The sequence below is a fragment of the Chrysochloris asiatica genome, unplaced genomic scaffold (genome assembly GCF_000296735.1).
Source record: "Chrysochloris asiatica unplaced genomic scaffold, ChrAsi1.0 scaffold00138, whole genome shotgun sequence".
In the NCBI taxonomy this organism is placed as follows: Eukaryota; Metazoa; Chordata; class Mammalia; order Afrosoricida; family Chrysochloridae; genus Chrysochloris; species Chrysochloris asiatica.
Genome location: NW_006408656.1, coordinates 7848544 through 7865686, shown reverse-complemented (window position 1 = coordinate 7865686; position 17143 = coordinate 7848544). Strand labels below are relative to the sequence as shown.

At 53.1% G+C, this 17143-nt stretch overlaps 1 protein-coding gene across 3 annotated transcripts in view; it reads right to left on the bottom strand.

Moving 5' to 3' along the window:
- Positions 1–345: 345 nt before the first annotated feature.
- The window catches only part of FMNL3 (formin-like 3), a 59626-nt gene continuing 42828 nt past the window's right edge, over positions 346–17143 (bottom strand). Inside the window, exons 5-26 of one of the 3 annotated variants that reach the window (XM_006870073.1) lie at positions 15037–15120; positions 11587–11739; positions 10272–10380; positions 10017–10093; positions 9831–9924; positions 8687–8761; positions 8003–8113; positions 7540–7689; positions 7044–7145; positions 5853–6132; positions 5186–5254; positions 4965–5089; positions 4577–4779; positions 3828–4062; positions 3635–3703; positions 3446–3526; positions 3221–3350; positions 2459–2619; positions 2150–2251; positions 1757–1849; positions 1351–1474; positions 346–434 (exon numbers count right to left, since the gene is read on the bottom strand). In XM_006870073.1, the coding sequence (XP_006870135.1) occupies positions 346–434; positions 1351–1474; positions 1757–1849; positions 2150–2251; positions 2459–2619; positions 3221–3350; positions 3446–3526; positions 3635–3703; positions 3828–4062; positions 4577–4779; positions 4965–5089; positions 5186–5254; positions 5853–6132; positions 7044–7145; positions 7540–7689; positions 8003–8113; positions 8687–8761; positions 9831–9924; positions 10017–10093; positions 10272–10380; positions 11587–11739; positions 15037–15120 (2716 nt within the window). Of the gene's footprint in view, positions 435–1134; positions 1252–1350; positions 1475–1756; positions 1850–2149; positions 2252–2458; positions 2620–3220; positions 3351–3445; positions 3527–3634; positions 3704–3827; positions 4063–4576; positions 4780–4964; positions 5090–5185; positions 5255–5852; positions 6133–7043; positions 7146–7539; positions 7690–8002; positions 8114–8686; positions 8762–9830; positions 9925–10016; positions 10094–10271; positions 10381–11586; positions 11740–15036; positions 15121–17143 lie in introns of those variants that run through there. The other 2 variants (XM_006870071.1, XM_006870072.1) reach the window with 2 other exon arrangements.

Sequence of the window (17143 nt, the reverse complement as noted above, 5' to 3'; positions counted from 1 at the left end):
GGGTACTAAGCCTGGAAACTTCTGGCCCTAAACTGACCCATAAGGCTGTGAAGAGGCAGGCAAAAGCATGGGATAGTAAGCTTTTTCCTCTTATCCCTCTGGGCTCTAGTGAGAGGGAGTCCTTGGGAGCCCCTTGGAGACGAAAGCTGGGATTGGTTTTTCCCAGCCCTGTGCTGACCCTTCGGAAAATGAAGTTAAAGGCCTTGGGCAAAGTGCAGTCAGTACTGGAGGCACAGGGATGGGCCAGGCTCTGGGGTTGTGAGCAGCACAGCCTTTACTGGGCCCTTGGCTGGATTCACAGGACTCTGAGGTTGAAGGACTTCTGTGCCCCACCTCCAGAGGGTCTTAGTGGGGGCCCGGGGCCCGAGGGGGGCCGCTGGGTGGTGCCACACTCTTGACTTGATATCGAACGACAATTGGCTGGCAGTGGAGGCCTGCAGGAAAAATAGAAGCTTATGAGCAGACAGGGAGGTCAGGCCAGACCCACCCTCCAGAGGAGCAGAGCCTTTGGGGGCAGTCCCACAGGTGGAGCCAGAAAGAAGCCAGCCTGGAGGTAGATAGGGGAGAAGCTTCAGAAGAGGCCCCAGAAGGCAATGGGAAGTACAGGGCTTTCTGTCTTTGGAGAATGGGTGGAGAAGGACCAGGGGCCTGTGGGCAGAAACCAGGCCCACCCAGCAAGAGCCAGAGCTGGGAGGAAACCTCAGGCTAACTACTAAGAAACTGAAGGCCAGGGACATCTAACTGCCCCAGGGCAATAGCCACTGCCAGAGCTCTGGTCAGACGCAGCCCTAAGGGAGGTGAGGACCAAGGCTACCCTGGTCCTAGGAATAGAACCTCTCACCAGTAACAGTCCTGGTTTTATCTGCTCTGCCTGGTTCTCAACCTCAGTCTGGCAATTCCCTTCCCCTTGGGTCTTAATAGAGGCCAGGACAGCATTAGTGGGTGAGATACCACACCCCTAAGGGCACATGCAGGGCACAGATCATGCTTCTCAGAGCATGGGGCATGCAAGGAGAGCAATCTGTCCCCATCAAGATGGCTCCTAGTCATGCAGGGAAGGGCAGGGCCTGTGGGGCTCAGCAGCAGCAGGCCTCGGCCAATGGACATGCAGTGGGGCAGCTGTGGTGCCCGGTACCTGTAAGGGCCCCAGCCTTGGGGGTTAACAGTTTGACTCATCATGGTGGGCTGCATCGCAGAAGAAGCGTGAGCCCCGCTTGGCAGTACGGGCCGTGAAGGGGACACTCTTCAGCACTGTGGCCCAGAAGAGAGACACAGTGGTCAGGCCCCATGGGGATGGGGGTGTCAGGAGAGCCAGAAGGGGTTGGGCTGGACTTTGGGAGGGGGGCCCACCTGTGATGATGTCCTCGATAGTCCCATCCTTGCCCTCATACACCGGCCGGTGCTCCTTGGCCTGGCGCCGCCTCAGTTCAGCAATGAGCTCCTGCTGCTGCCACTTGTTCCGTTGGGATGGGGTCTGGGGCCAGACATTTGAAGGGGAAGGGGCTCATCACTGCCCTAACAGGATTGCTTCCTGCCCCAGGGTGCAGTCTGGGAAGCTCCTGGAGGTACACTGCTGCTCAGGCAGCCTCCTCCCAGACCCACCCCCTTCCTTCCAGCCCCATTTCCCCTCCTTCCCTTTGGACTCTCGTCTTCAGGCCCTCTGGGTGGTCTCTCTGCTCCAGTTTTCCATCTCCCTCTGTAACTCTCCGCACCACCCTCCCTGCCCTCCTCCAGGCTACAACTTGGTCCCACCTACCTTGGCATCTAGTTTCTTGGCTTCCTGAGCCAGCTGCTTCTCCCGCATGACCTCTTCCTGCTTCTTGCGGGCTTCATTCTCTTGTTCTGCTTCCTGGGAACCATAGAAGGTTGGTGGGGGGTGAGGTGCACACAGGTTATAGGGGTGGGGCTAGCACTGAGGGTGGAGACTGGGTGGCAGTGGGACCAGCTAACCCCAGGTGGCCACCCTCTGGAGGGGCACTTCCTGCCCCAAACAATGACAGGAAGGGCCTGGGCCCCCACCCTGCCCACCACTTCACAGCTAAGGGGCCTGCCGCCAGCTTGGATCCCTCCCTCCCTGGGACTCAGAGGACTCAGCCCTCTCTTCCTCATCCCCTTCCAAACTCCTCTTCAAAGCCTCTCTTCTGCTTACCTTGTATGAACGAATGAAACGGACAAACACTGGGAAGAATACAGACGGAGGAGTGGTCTTGGGACTCTCACCAAAGTAGCGAACAACCGCATTGTAGGCCTCCTAGGGGACAGGGAACCGAAGGGATCATGGGGCTGGAAGTAGCCCGAACCCCTGTGTGCTGAAAGGCCTGAGGCTCCCAAAGCACCTAGCATGGGTGCCTGCCACCCCCAAAGCCAACCATCAGCCAAAGTTTCTTGTGCTGTAAGCCCACCGGGAGGGTCACGGCCTCTTGGCCTGAGTGCTCCCATCCACCTCCACTGTGCTCACCTCAGCCGTCTTGGCGTCTCGCTGGAGCTTGTCCAACTTGCCTTCATTGGTGCTGAGGAAGCTCCGGAGGACGCTGTTATCATGCAGACTGCACTCACGCCGAATCAGGTCCATGCCCCGGCCCAACTCCTTCACATCCAGCAGCACGTTCTCCAGGGACACTGGTCAGCAGAGTCCTGGCTGAGGCCCTGGACCCAGGCTCAAGCCCTCCTCGGCCTCCCTGCCCTGAGCCACCCATAAGGACACAGACTACACCAAGTTAGCTGGGCCTCACAGAGCCTGGTGCAAGCAGGAAAGGGACCAAGACCGAGACCCAACCAAGGCAGCAAAGGGAGGCAAGCCAAGAGATTACGGGTCTCCAAAATGCAACTGCCCCTAGTCTGTCCTTGTTGTCGTGGTGGGAGTGGGGGCAGAAATAACCGCCACCTTATGTCTTAAAGACGTTAGGGTTTCCTAAACACTTCATGTCCATCACAGGGAAGCTCGCAGTCTCTCTGGGCAGACTTGAGGGAGTTGAAAATAAAAAGCCACTACTCCCCTTCCCGTTCCTGCTCCCATCACAGAGGAGGGAAGGGCTGGGCCAGGCTGGAGCCTGGAGGAAGGCTCCTTCTGGGGTAGTCTCTGCTCATAGCCCGGGCGGAAAACTTTGAAGTAGTGGTCAGAAAGAAGAGGCAAGCAGACCCAAGTGTTCCCTCTCCTCCTAGCTTCCTAGGATTGTCCTTGGGTTGAATGTGAGAGCTCGCCCGGCCAGGATCCCCTCACCTGCTGCAGCCTTTTCCACAAAGTGCAGCTCATGCCAGAAGTTAGCAAGGTCTGGGTATTTCTCCTTCACCGTCAAGGCAATGAAATGTAGCAACGTCATCTTCCGGTCAGTGGACTTGGTGTCCAGCAGCTGAGAGAGTGTGGGGACGGTACAGGGGGACTGAGCAACTGCTCCACAGCCCCAAACCCCTCTGGTTTTCTGGCCCCATGTGGACCCCATCTTACCAGATCCAGACTCTGGAGCTTGAAGCCATACACAGCTCCTCTCTTGCTGCTGTTCATGTAGTTTCCTAAAGCAAGTATGATCTGTCCAAAAGATGTGTGGGAGGCAGGTCAGTACAAGCCCCCAGAGACTCTTGCCTCCCAGGGCCTGGGAACCACCAGCATCCATCCCTGTCCACAATCTCTGCCCACCTCCAACATCTGCTTCAGCTTCTGGGAGGACTTGACGGAGGCAGAGGCTGCAATGATGGCATTGAGTTGCTGGAAGGAGGGAGGAAGCAGCCAGACAGAAGAAAGTCAGGGAGGGACTGGAAGGACCAGCAGGCCAGGGGAGGTGTAGGAAGGTGGGAGCTGCAGAGGAGCATGGATTGGAGTGGGGGCGTACCGGCGTGAGCATCTGCAGATTGTCCTGGAAGTTGCCCAGGAAGGCCATGCCAGCCATTCTCTGGGTCAGCCGCTCCACCTTGCTAAAGAGCAGCATGAAGCGGTCCTCCGCCGCCAACTCCTCCAAGGGCTGCCTCTCACGTTCATACTGCCGCAGCAGCTTCACCTCGGCCTCTGTAGGCAGGAAGCGCATCAGGCACTCTACGAAGTCCACAGGTAGTGTCTGTAGGTCAAACCTGTGTAGGAGGGAGGGAGCACCTCAGGCCCCAGGTTTGCCTACTTTCCCTTCATCCCTTTTGTTCTCCAGCTTCTGGAAGGTCTTGGGGTGGGTAAGGGTGTCATGCACAGTACCCAGGGGGCTATGCTTTTCCCTCCAGGCCCTGAACTGGATCAAGATGTAGACTTCCTGTGGGTCCTAGTTGAGAAGATTCTGGGAAGGAAGCCTTCTTGATTATCAAGCTTGGCTACATGGCCCCCCTCTCCCTGTTCCCCCAGAGCTACCTGTCTCTGCTATCTTGGAAGTTCTCACTGAATGCCACTGGTATGCTCCCACTACACTGGGAATTCCGTGTGAAGGGCTGGGCTGAATCCCTAGTCCCCTCACACAGTGCTCGGTATGCAATACAGATGCAGGAAGTTCTGGCCAGGTCAGTGAATGGCTGGGGTTCTGTCAGATGCCCTAGATCCTATGGAAGGCCAGGCTCCTAGGTAGAAGGCTGGGGGCCAGGGCTAGATCAGAGGGAGCCTCACGTGTGGATGGCCCTGCAGATCTCCTCAGCTGAGCGGCCAGCCTTGCGTAAAGTGATGGCCAAGTTCTTGGCACGGTTCGCTTCCAATAGGGTCACCTTGCTGGCAGCTTTTTGTGCTGTCTTATTCTTGGAGCAGATGAGGTCAAGTGCAGGGCCCTGGGCTTTCGTCTTGAACAGTTCTTCAAATCTGTCCAGGTCCAGGTCCTAGCCGGAGTACACGAGGGAAAATGCAAGTAGAGGAACCCCTGACAGCAGGCCTAACACTGGTCCCACTCAGGCCTTGAACCCATCCTGAGTTTGTGGGCTGTTCCAAAGTGAAGAGGCCTGGCTAAAAGGACAATATGGTCCCCAGTCCCCAAGCCCAACCCTATGAACCCTGGCCCTCTGACCTCCAAGACCTTCTCATCATCAAGTTCGCTAAAGACAGTGCCGCTGATCTGGTTGGGCTTCAGAGCTGTCCAGTTGAAGACAGGCAGCCGGAACTTGGTCTTGATGGGTTTCTTGATGCGAATGGCTAGTTTTAAGAAAAATCAGATGAGCAAGGCAGGGGCCAAGGGACACACTCCCTGGTCTCATGGGCCTTACCTGCGCCCCATGGACACTCACTCACCTGACAAGCCTACTGTCAACACCACAGAGGGAGCAGCTCCAGGGAGTGGTGGGGCTGGAGGACACTTGTCTAAGGGGAAACAGAGATAGCGCAGTGGCCCAGAGTCCAGGAGACTCTTTAGAGGCTTCCTCCCACTTCTGCCACCCCACCTCCCTTAGAGGCTCTCAGGGAAGGAGGCCAAGCTGCTCAAAGGAGCCCCAACTCTTGCAGAGCGGTTCCTGCTAGCCGATGACACATTTCTCCTGCTGTGGACTGAGTCTCTCCTAGCTGTCTTCAGAGAAACTAGAAACAGCATCTTCACGATCCTTAAAGCTGCCCTTGGACCTCCCTCTAGGAACTTTGTTGGTATGTGCCAGCAAGTTGATTCCAATTCAGAGTGCCCCTCCAGGATAGAGCAGAACTGCCCCAGAAGGTTTCCAAGGGTGTAAGTTTTACAGACGCACATGGCCACATCTTTCTCCCATGGGGCTACTGGTGGGTTTGAACCACTGACCTTTAGCCTACCTTAGTTTCAAACCCTCCCTCAGCCTTCTCTCACCCTGCTTTGTCCTTCTAGCCCTTAAATGATGCTGTTTCCTCTGTTTCTTTCTGAGGAAGATACTGCTTACTAGGGTTTTGATCTGCCCCCACAACGGGATTAGCCCCGACTCTCAGGGGTCTTGGTTACCTGGTAACGGGGGAGGTGGAGGGGGCAAAGGAGGAGCTGGCGGGGGAGGCAGAGGTAGGGTCTCCTCAGGAGGTGGGGCTGGAGCCAGGAGGTCCAGGTCAGAGGGCAGCATGCCTTCACTCAGCACTGCAGGCCCCACCCTGGCCAGAGCCTCGCTGCCCAGTGACTCCAGGCCCCGGGCACTTGGCTCCCAGTGGCATCGGCGCTGGAAGGCCTCCTCCTTCTCTTTAATGAGCCGTCGCAGGGTGTGCACCTGGTGGTTGGTGCTCTCATAGGTCTCCTATCAGGCAGACAGCACCATTAAAGAAAGAGTGGGTTGCAGGGACCGCAATCATTGCCTTAAGAACTGAAACTGAACCAGAGGAATTCCTACTCAAGGGTCTCGCAAGAAGGACATCTGTAAGGGGGCCCAGAGGCAGAGGGTGGCAGAAATCCAGGTGGGGGACAGAAGCTGAAGTGTAGCAGAGCACAAGAGGTGACCAGGAGAACCTGCTCATCTCCAGTGGCACCTCCTTCCTCTCTGCTTCAGCCTTATTCTCACTGCACTGGTTCCTCAAGGCCCAGAGACAAGGCTGCCTCTGAGAAATGCTCTTGATCAACAGCAGTCTGATAGCTGTTCTCTCTCCAGAGCCCTCTGTGCCTCATTATTATCCTTTTGATCTCATCTGGCCTTGTATAATCCCTGAATGGAAAGCCCCTTATGGGCAAGGTCCTGCATCTTCAGATCCCCCAACACAGTGCTCCAGACCCTTATCAGGGACTCAGCAAATGTATCCTGAGTTAATGGAGATGGTATGAGTGTATATGGAAGAAAAACTAAGGTTGAGGACATGATTTTATCACTACCAGAAAGTTAAGTGAGAAAACAGAAGAGGCTGGAATGTGAGGAGTCACAGCTCTCCTGACTTGGGGCTGCTTTGACCCCTGTCACTGAACAGGACTTGGGAAAGCTCATGGAGGTACAGGATGGGCTGGAAGGAGGAGCGCTGGCCCAGAACTCCAGGGTACCCGTGGAAGCCCTATCTGCTCTCATTCTTTCCTGTGCCTCCCCAGTCTTTCTGGCTTCTGCTTCCCTCCCCTACTAAAGAATGGGGTGCCTTGAGCGTGCACCACATTTTACAGAACTTGCATGACTCAGGGACTGAAGTGAGGCAGCAGGTGCTTGGCCAGTCAGTACCCATCACTCGGTACCTTGATGCTCTCTAGCTCCTTTTCCCGCTGCAGCAGCTGCTTCTCAAGCTCGGCCACCCGCATCATGTTCTCATTTTCTAGGTCCAGAAGTTTCTCTGTGAGCTGCAGGACAGGAAGATAGGATTGGGGCTGACCCAAATGCCTGGGTGCTCAACACAGCTCCAGCCAGGACCCCAGCCAAACCCCTCCAGGTAGGAGGTGTCCTGGGCCCAGCGTCTGACACCATGTGAGGTTACATCAGAGAGCAGGCAAATGGCCACAACCTAGCTCTCCTAAGCCCAGGACGGATACTGCCCAGCCCTGGAGGACGCTGTGCGCTGCAGTCTGGGGATGACCAAAGGCCTCAGGCAGAGCATGTCTAAGAGCTCCGAGATGTCTAAGGCTTCTCTGGGCTCAATCTGAAGGCAGGTGGCTCAGTTCAGGATCTCTGGATGGCCCATCATCCTTCATCCTTTGGCCCAACGATGGCTCTGGCAGGCAAAGAAAGACCACTCACATGGGACACATGCTCCTCCAGCTCCTCCACCTTCTCCAGGGCCACATTCTTGGTCTCTGCATCCTCCAGCAACCCGCCCACGTCAAACACATTGTCCAGGTATGCTTGGATCTGCACCTGCAACTTCTCGCTCTCTGTGTGCCTAGACTTCTAGGGGAAAGCAGAGGCAAGAACAGCTGGGGGGAGCAGGTAGAGGGTAAAAGGAGCTTTCTGACCAAGACTGAGTCTCCCTCCTCTTCCACTGCCACTTGCTGGAGCACAGAACTAAGGAGTTCCTACTACTGGTCATGTGTCAGCTTCTCGCCTACAGGGAGCTGCCTGGCAGAAGACAGGCAGGGTGCCAGGAGCATGTAGGACCAGGCTCTTGTTAAAAAAACAAACAAGCAAAAACCTTTGTGATACAGGTTAAGCTGCTCCTGCGAGCCCCAGCACCTCACCCTGTGAGCACCCTGGTCCAGCTCACCTGCAGGAACTCCTCCAGCCCCAGCTTGGTGAACTCATACTGCAGATGAACCCGGAAGTTCATATCCTCCACTGAGTGCACCACGATGTTGATAAACTGCATACAGGCCACCTGGGGAAGCAGCAGTCCGGGGAGGCAGAGATGGGAAGGGCAGAGGGTACACCCAGTAGACAGGGAGGGGAGGCAGCTGTTAGAATCATCATCAGCAAGAACAGATGGATAAATCCAAAGGAATGAATGACCAAGTTCAGTCTTTTCTAGTTGTAAACACAATTATTGTAGCTTAAGAAACATGAAACTTAATATTCAGTATGTGAAGATGAATAAATTATGTGAAAAATAGACGTGAATGAAGACACATCTCTGGAAGGGTTTCCTTCGTACCTCAGCAGATAATTCTTGAGACAGCCTAGCTGTAGACCCTAGGCTGAAGAAAAGGAAGGCAGACCTGAAAGGCTCCAATTAGGAACAGTATGGGTATGATATGAGCCTGGGAAAAGAAGGTGATCGGACACCCAAAGATACTAGTCACTGAGGTTTCTAAAAGCATTCTGGGGCATGCAGGTGGACAAGGAGCATTTACTGAGTCCAGAGAGCCATTCAGGGTTCTAGATGGATTATCAAAATACACCATTGGCCTGTTCCCTGTCCTTAAGGAGCATGTGTCCTTAAGGAGCTCCTCACCATGAAGTCGATGTTGCTGTCCTCATTCCGGAAATACTCCATCAGCTTCTCAAAGCGGTGCAGCTCCTTGCATACCTGAACAGGCAAACATGCTCAGTGAGGACTTCTGTCCCAGTCAGAACCCAAGCTTGAGTCCTGGCCTCCAGAAACAGTAGTGGAAAAGAGACTGGTTCAGACCAAGTTCAACCAAAACTACAAAATGAGCAATTCAGGACTCTATCAAAGAAGACCTAAGACCTGGTCCAGGACCCCTGGCTCCTCACCAACTTGTGATACCCTTAGGCAGTGTTGCAGGTGCCTCTGGGAGTTGGCCAAGAAAAAACACCTGGGTTTGATACTGCCTACTTCATTGAAAGAGGGAAGGAGGAGGAAGGGACTCAGGCCCTGGCTGGGGCAGGAGCCTAAGGTCCTGGGAGGGGCCGGAAAGACCCTCTGCTGAGAGGGTCCAGCAGCTCCTCTGAGCCTCTGGGCTTCAAGGAGGAAGAGCCGTTTCCTGGCCTGAACAATGGATGCTAGGGAAGAGGTCCAAAGAGGAGGAAGGGGTGGGACCAGCAGCTGTGCTGGATGTTGAGGAATCCTATGTTCAGGCAGACAGGGGCTTCAGAGCCAGGCCCAGAGGCTGGGGAAATTCCAGTAGGTACTCCAGCTCCCCTCACCTCAGAGCCGTCCCTTGCTTGCCTTCTCCTTCCACTTCAAACATATCTGCTTTGGGTTCTACCGTGGGTTTATGGTACCAGAAGCACCTGGGGAGTCCTGAATACAGACACCCAGTTCTCCAGTGGGTTTGCAGTAGGGCCCCAGGATTTACATGAGGGTTTCAAAAAGTTCATAGAAAACTTTCATTATCTTTTAATTTCCACAAACTTCTTGAAGGCCCCTTCATATTTTTAAACAAGCTCTCCACTGGACTTCTGAGGGCATCCTTAGCTGGCCAATCAGGAGCTTCCCCAGCATAAGAGCTGGTAAGACTGAAGTTCTAATTTTGGTTAAAGAAAGAACAACAAAAAGTGTGGCAGAGGTCAGGAGTGGGACAGTGTGAGAAAGGCAGGAGATGACAGGAAATGATGCTTATCTACCTGGCTTGTCAATGTTAGGTGGCTTCCTTCCCCACAAACACACACACACAGAAATGCATGACACTCACCTCTTTGAAATTGTCAAAAGCAGCAAGAATGATTTCGTGACCTCCTCGCACCAAACACACAGCAGCAAGGAGCTCCAAGACAAGGGCTTTGGTCCTAAAGGGTAAATAGGAAAGATGCCCCCAAGGCCTTCCTGTTAGGGAAGAGTCCCAGGCAGGAAAAGAGGGGAAGAGGGGGAAGCAGCTCACCTTGGGTTCTTGTTGTTGAGACTAAGTGCAATTTCATTGACAGCGTGGGGATGGGACATGACCAGGTTGAATCCATACTGTAAGGAGAAAGGACAGAAGGAGGGAGACATTGATGGTGAAGGTAGATCCCATGGACCTCCTTCACTAGGGCTTCCAGCAGGCCTGCCTTTTATAAGCAGGTACACTGCTAAGTCTCCTGGCTTAGCAGAGCAGGCCCCAGAGGCCAAGTAGCCATGGCTCATGCCACCCCCTTACCTGGTAGTTCATGATGGCTCTGAGACAGAGGATGCAGACATGGACATCGTCCTTCTGGCTCACCAGGCGTGAGTTCTTCAGGGCCCTGCGCCCTGGGAGAGTACTATACCTGGGAGAGAGGGCCAGACAGTGAGGGGCGCTGAGGCTGCTGGGAAATATCCAGGAGCGCTCACCATCACACAGGCTGCCTATTAGCAGCAGCAGAAGAGGGGAAAGAGGGTCATGTACCAACAGCCCCAAGAGACAATGCACAAGTAGCAGGGCAACCAGTCAGTCCTTGAACAGGCTTCTGTCAACAATTACCCAGGTTCCTGGCTTCACAATCAGTGCCCAAGTCATCCTAACCCAATAGAGATCTCCCAATAGGTTCACAATACAGATAGTAGGTGTGTGAGGCCTTCGTGGTCCTAATGATGGGTCCGGTGAGCCTTCCCTTCTCCTACTTCCAGATGTTACATCTTCAGCACACTGCCTGGGGCATGAGCACCTGAACTTCCATCCCACTTTACCGAGAACAGATCCCTAGTGGGCTACATCCGACTTTGCACTCCCTCCACCCACTCAATGACGTTTCGTGAAAAAAAGAGGAAGCACACCAAATGGTATCTGCTCATGCATGACTGAGGAAACATGACTAGAATGATGAGCTGTGTCCGAGAAACCCAACCCAAAAGGGAGCAGGAGAAAAGCATGAACACGAGAGAGACAGAGTGTAAAGGGCCACTGGACCCCGGCTGGGAAGGTCAACTGGTCCATCCACCTGCCTCCAGGCAGAACAGCTCTTAAGACACTGCAGACAAAAAAACAGGTTGCAGCCTTGGAGAGAAAAGGCCTCAAGGAAGACAGTGAAGTGAAGGGAAGCAAGTGGAGGTGGGCTGGGTGGGAGACCGTCTCTGGGCAGCGGATGGAGGCGAGTGAAGAGCTAGAAGGAGACAGACATGAGGGCAGGAGCAGGATAAACTCAGTGAAGGTCAAGGAGCTGCATGAGGACAAGCCACTGCCCTAGAGGCCTGGGAGGAAGGGCAGTGAGAATAAGGAGCAGAGGGCCCCCCTCCCGAGAGGGGGCAAGTAGAGGGAAGAGCTGGGACCCCAGATGGGGTGGGCACAGCCAAGGACGATGTACTTACCCAGGACAGATCGCTGGGCAGTCAAGGAGACAGAGAGGACAGACCAGAGACAGACTGGCAGGCAGAGGGCAAGAGAGCTGAGCCTAGAAGCAAGAGTGGTGGGAGGCTCATGAGCACTCACCACTGCTACCCAAGGTCTGGACTCGGGGAAGGGTGGAGGCAGGCGGGCAGAGCAAGCACACACATACCGGAGCACAGACTGGCGCGCAGAGCGAGCGAGGCTGTTGGTGAAGGGGGCCGACAAGGCGCTGGGCGGCTGCAGGTCCTCGATGGACCTGCTCCAGGACCGGAGCTTGTCGAACGCACCATCGTCACTGCTCTCCAGACCCTCAAAGTCAAACCTGGAGCATGAAAGGACACACATGCGCACACACAGGCACATACACAGGAGACACTCAATGCCAAGCCCCCCTGGCCAATCCTCCCCAACCTCAAGCCTCTAAGGCAACAAGTAGCAAGGGCAGCAAGAGGAGAGAGCAGAATTGGGCGGCAGAAACCTAACCCTGGTCAGAGAGCTTTCGACACAGGACTGGGGAGAGCAGGACAGACCAGGAGGGGAACTGAGGAGATGAGGTTGATGCCTCTACCCCTCACCTGCCAGGTCATTCCAGAGGCCTCCCATTGGCCCAAAAGGATATGTGTGTGTGTGTGTGTGTGTGTGTGTGTGTTTGGCATATGGGTGGAAGGCTTTGTGTGTGTGTGTGTGTGTGTGTGTGTGTGTGTTTGGCATATGGGTGGAAGGCTTTCTGCACTCTCCGCCTGGGAGGGACTATCTCAGAGGAGCTGTGGTTCCCATGGCAAATCTGCCCTGTGGAGAAGAGGTGGGGAATGGACCAATGACAGGTCTTCCTAATTGGCCAATGGCAGGAGTCAGAAGAGTCTCTCAGTATCCTGAGGAGTCAATTGATGCTGAATTGGGCTCATGAGGGCAGATCTGAATGGAAGGGAATGGGGACATCCAGCAAACCCAGAATAAGACAGTCTTCTAAATTGAGGAGAAGCACATAACCTCATTCTAGCATCTAGGTTTCAAGACCAGGTTTTATGCAGTCCTGGCTCTGTGACATTTCTAGGTTTTTCTGAGAGAGTGGTTGGTCCTTGGGCTTCAGCTTTCCAGGTGTGTGTGTGTGTGTGTGTGTGTGTGTGTGTGTATGTGTGTGTATAGAAACCACAGGTTGAGGGTTTGGACTGAGGTCCTGCAATCTAATCCCTGCAAGAGTTGAGATGGCTCCTCTGTCACTTCCTGCTTCTGGGACCAAATGTCTCTGCATCAGTTGGTTGAGTGTGGCCAGGGCAAGGAGGGCAGCCTGAGAACACAAACCCACGTAGCCTTCTCCCTTCCACATCCCCAGGTTGGGATATGTCTGCCTCTGAGAACAAGCCCCACGCCTCCTTCCTGTCCGCCTTTTCCCTGAAGTCACTGAGGACTGAGTGACATCTCCTACGGGGCCCTTCATCCATTGAGTAGACATGCACAGTCCCAGTGGTCAGAGGGCACAAAGGTGGAGACTGATGAGACAGGAGGTGGCATCTGTAGATACCAGAATGTTCCAAAGGCGTAGAGCACACTGAGTCCTGCTGGTGTGATGGGAGGGGCTACTGATAATGGCTTTCAAGTAGACATCGGAGAATTCTCTCTGACTGGGACAGCTTGCCAGTGACTTCCCTCCATCCACAATAATAGTCCCTGGCATTGGTATGTACAAATTACAAATAAGTGCTTTCAAATAAAGGCTTCCATTCAAAACTTTTTGACTTCACCTTGTACTCTCTTAATCCTTTCCCAAACACATGTTGTTGTTAGGTGCCATCGAGTCAGTACCGACTCATAGGGACCCCTAAGTACAACAGAACAAAATACTGCTCAGTTCCTGGCCCAGCCTCACAATTGTTGCCACGCTTGAGCTCATTAATGCTGCCATTTTGCCAATCCATCTTGCTGGGGATCTTCCTCTTTTTCTCTGACCCTCCACCTTACCAAATATGATACCCTTCTCCAGCGACTGGTCCTTCCTGACAATATGTGCAAACTATGAGAGATGAAGTTTGGCCATCCTGGCCTCCAAGGAGCATTCTGACTGCACTTCTTCCAACATAGATCTGTTGGTTCTTTTGGCAGTCCATGGCACTTTCAATATTCTCCTCCAACACCATAACTCAAAAGCATCACTTCTTCTACAGCAGAAGAAGTGTATTCTTCCTTATTCACTGTTCAGCTTTTGTAAGCATATGAGGTAACTGAAAATACCATGGCTTGGGTCAGGGGCACCTTAGTCCCAAACACATACACTCTTTTTTCTCTAAGACTGTCTTTGAAAGACGGAGTTGAAAGTGCTGCCATGGGCTACAATACAAAGGCTCCAGAGTATTCCAGGTTAAAAGCAGCTGGGACTTATTTGCTTTTCAAATGAGAGAGAAAGGCTTATTTGGAAAAATGATCTACATCGTTTTATTATAAAAATGCTTGAGTTTAAAAAAAAAAAAAAATCACTTCAGCAAATGTTTTTCATTTCTTTCTATAAAAAGAGTGTTTTTTAAAGGGATAGGCTTCAGAGGCATGACTTGTCGGGAAGGGAGTACAGAGTGGGCCACTCTGGTTTTAACAGGGAATGACCTGGAAAAGGTTTGACTCCCTGAGGGCATGAACTTCAAGGATGGCGGTTCAAGGTTGGCTGGTCAAAGGAGAAAAACCAAGGAATAGATACATAGTAAGAGAAATGAAAGTTTAGGGTAAATCCTCCAATGGAGGAGTTTCCCAGGAAGAGGGACTTTCAGCACCAAACTGGAAAAGTCAGGGGCAAACCGGGATGACTGGTCACTCTATGGCTGATTGTGCCTGGGGTGTAAGTTTGAATGTGTTAGTCACTCAAAGAATTATCATCACCAGAATTCCTCTTCCCATCTAGTCAGGCCATTATGGTAGTGTGCCTCTTTGAATAACAATAACAATGAAGTGGCTACCACAATGTAGACCCAATAGGTTCTACACACTGTTAAGTGATTTACAAATGTGATCTCATCTAATCCTTACTACAACCTTGGGCTGGATAAGGTTAGAGAAGAGGACATAATATTGCTTGAGGTTACACAGAGAGTGAGTGACAAGGCAGGGATCCACCCTGGCTCTGCCTGATTCCTCCTCAGTACCTCATGTCCTTCTAGAGACAGCACTAACTTGCTCCTGGCTGCCTCCAAGCTCCTAACCTGAAAGAGACTCCTGGATGTTTCATAGTCAATGGGGGTCAAAGGTTACACTCACTGCTCCTGGGGCTCTTCAACAAGCAGCTGGAGTGACCCTCTCACATCTGGATCCCTGAGGGAGCTCCCCGAAGACTCAATTTTCCAAAGGAGAGTGAATTCCGTCTTGGCAACTCTCCCAGAAACCAGAGGTTGTTTACAGAGTGGGGTTCAGAAACTTTGGGTTCTGACTCCAAGATCCCTCTCCATATCCCTATCCCAACAATGACCATCTACTCTAGCCAAATGGCATTCTTCACTGACCCTGACATGCTTGTCTACCCATTTCAAATCTCAAACGATTTCCTCCCTTGGGATTTCCATTCCCATCTTCACCTTTGAAATAAAAACTGTGCCCTGGATGGACCCTTCTCCTGTCCTCAACCCCACATGGTACTCACATGACGGAACATTGGGCGAAGGACAAGTAGTCCACCAGCACATCCAGGCCTTTGTTCCCATCATTCAGAAACTCCCGTACCCACCTGTAGACAAAGCAAACACAGTGGAAGGGGTCTGCTGAAGCAGCTCAACAGTGAAGGGGCAAGGGGCCTCTGACCCAGCAACACCTTCTCCCAGGTCCTTCTGGAGCTTAGCACCAGCCTGGAAAATCCTGGAGACCAGATGTCAGAGCAAACCCATCCATGGTCCTACCACTGGCCTAGACCTCCCCTAGGCAGGGGAGCAGGGAAGAGGAAAAGGACCACTCGCTTTACCATGGAAGTGTTCCAGCAAACAAGGTGCCATATGTTTTCTCCTTAAGGGCCAGGACCCTGACTCAGTTGTTACCTGTATTCCTGGTGTCTAACATGGGGCTAAGTACATTATCCTTGTTCAGCATTAGATGGAATGGAGGTATTCAGAGCATTCACATCGGCCCCACAAACCTGTGCTAGAGGATGCTTGACATACACCAGCAGGTCTCCAAGTTGACTCAAGTCTCACTCAAAACACAGGCACAGAAAGGGACCCAGGAAGAGAGAGTTCTGGCTAAAGAGAGGCAGATTTGGCTAACAGGCTCTCCACTGAGTTCAAGGAAAGGTGTTTTAGGAAGTAATGAGCAAAGAGGGATGTGTGGAAGCTCTGGGTTTAGTCAGTGAATTTGGTAGAACAATCACAGGCCTAGGCCATACCCCTCCTCCAGGGAGGCAGGAAGGTTGACAAAGAGGTTTGTTGTTGTTGTTAGGTGTCATAGAATGTACTAGGGCATTTGTACCCTTCCTTCTTCAGTCCTTTTGGGCTGAGATATCCCTGGAATGAGAGTCAGGAGGAGCAATTCCTAGAGGACTGTTATATGGCACATTCATTCCACAGCACATAGACATAAAACTCTCAGAATGAAACCCTTGCTCTTCTGAGTGCTCTGTTCCCCTCGGAATGTCTGGGGCTCTTTATAGACCTGTTGTGTCAAAACTGCCTTCCAGAACGACTTCTCCCCCAAGGCTGGAACAGAGCGCCATGTCTGCTGGCCACACCCCAAGCTACAGAGAGTGGGGCTGGGGCTGAACACCAGGCTTGGCTGAGATTTGGCAGCAGGCTCTGGCTGAGGCTGACTGACACCAAAGCTGCCTGAAGTTAGTTTCCTCTCTGGGGGCCGACAGGCCTCCCATTTCCTGTCTGTCTGCTCTCCAGCTCCCCACCCCCTTTTCATTTCCTGTCTAAGTCTACACTGCTATTTTCGGGATCTTGACACTTGGAGGAGAGGTTAAAGGTCATTTAGGCAAGACAGAGAAGAAAGAGAAGAGTAAGTTGGTGAAGCTCTAGAATCCCACCACCACCCCGGCTCCAGAGCCTGTTGCCTCTGCATACCCAGTTTCTGCAGGCTGGGGAGGGTCAGGCTGAGTGGACTGTCTTCCTCTGAGGGGAGTGTGACTGAGGGGAGTGTCTCCTCTTCTCACCCTGCCCCAGGTTCTGCCACCTTGGAGCATCCACACACCAGCCTGACAAGCTCCTCTTGCCCAGAAATCTGGGAAGGCTCCTAGCCCTCCCACATAAGTCTATTCCAGAGAAGTCACAGTTCAGATGTCAGGGGATGGGATCCTGAAATGCCAGCACTGAGCTATTCCCTGGGAACCAACCTCTAACTTGTGTGCCAACTGCCAAGAGGCCCCAAGGAGGCCCTGGGCCTGGGAACCGTGCTATTCTTCCCTAGCTGCTGGGCAGTGGCCAGTGGGACAGGCAGCAGGTAGAAGGGGTGGGCAAAGGGGACTGTCATGCCCTGGTCTGTGTCCTCTCCTGAAAGAGCAGACCCCTCATCTTCCCCCAACCCCCCCCCCCACCCCCAGTTTTCAGTCCACAGTCCCTTTGCCTTGCTGGATCCAAGGTCCCCAGCCACTTCCATGTCATCATCTCTGTCTCTATCTCAGGCATCTGTTTCTCTGGGTAGGGTCCCGCTCTAGGTTCTTCTCCATTGATGGTCCCAGGGACCTTCACTCCTAGACTGGAGAATTAATCACTCCCTTCCTTGTTACAAAACATCTACCTTTGCATTTCCAACCCTCATAATCC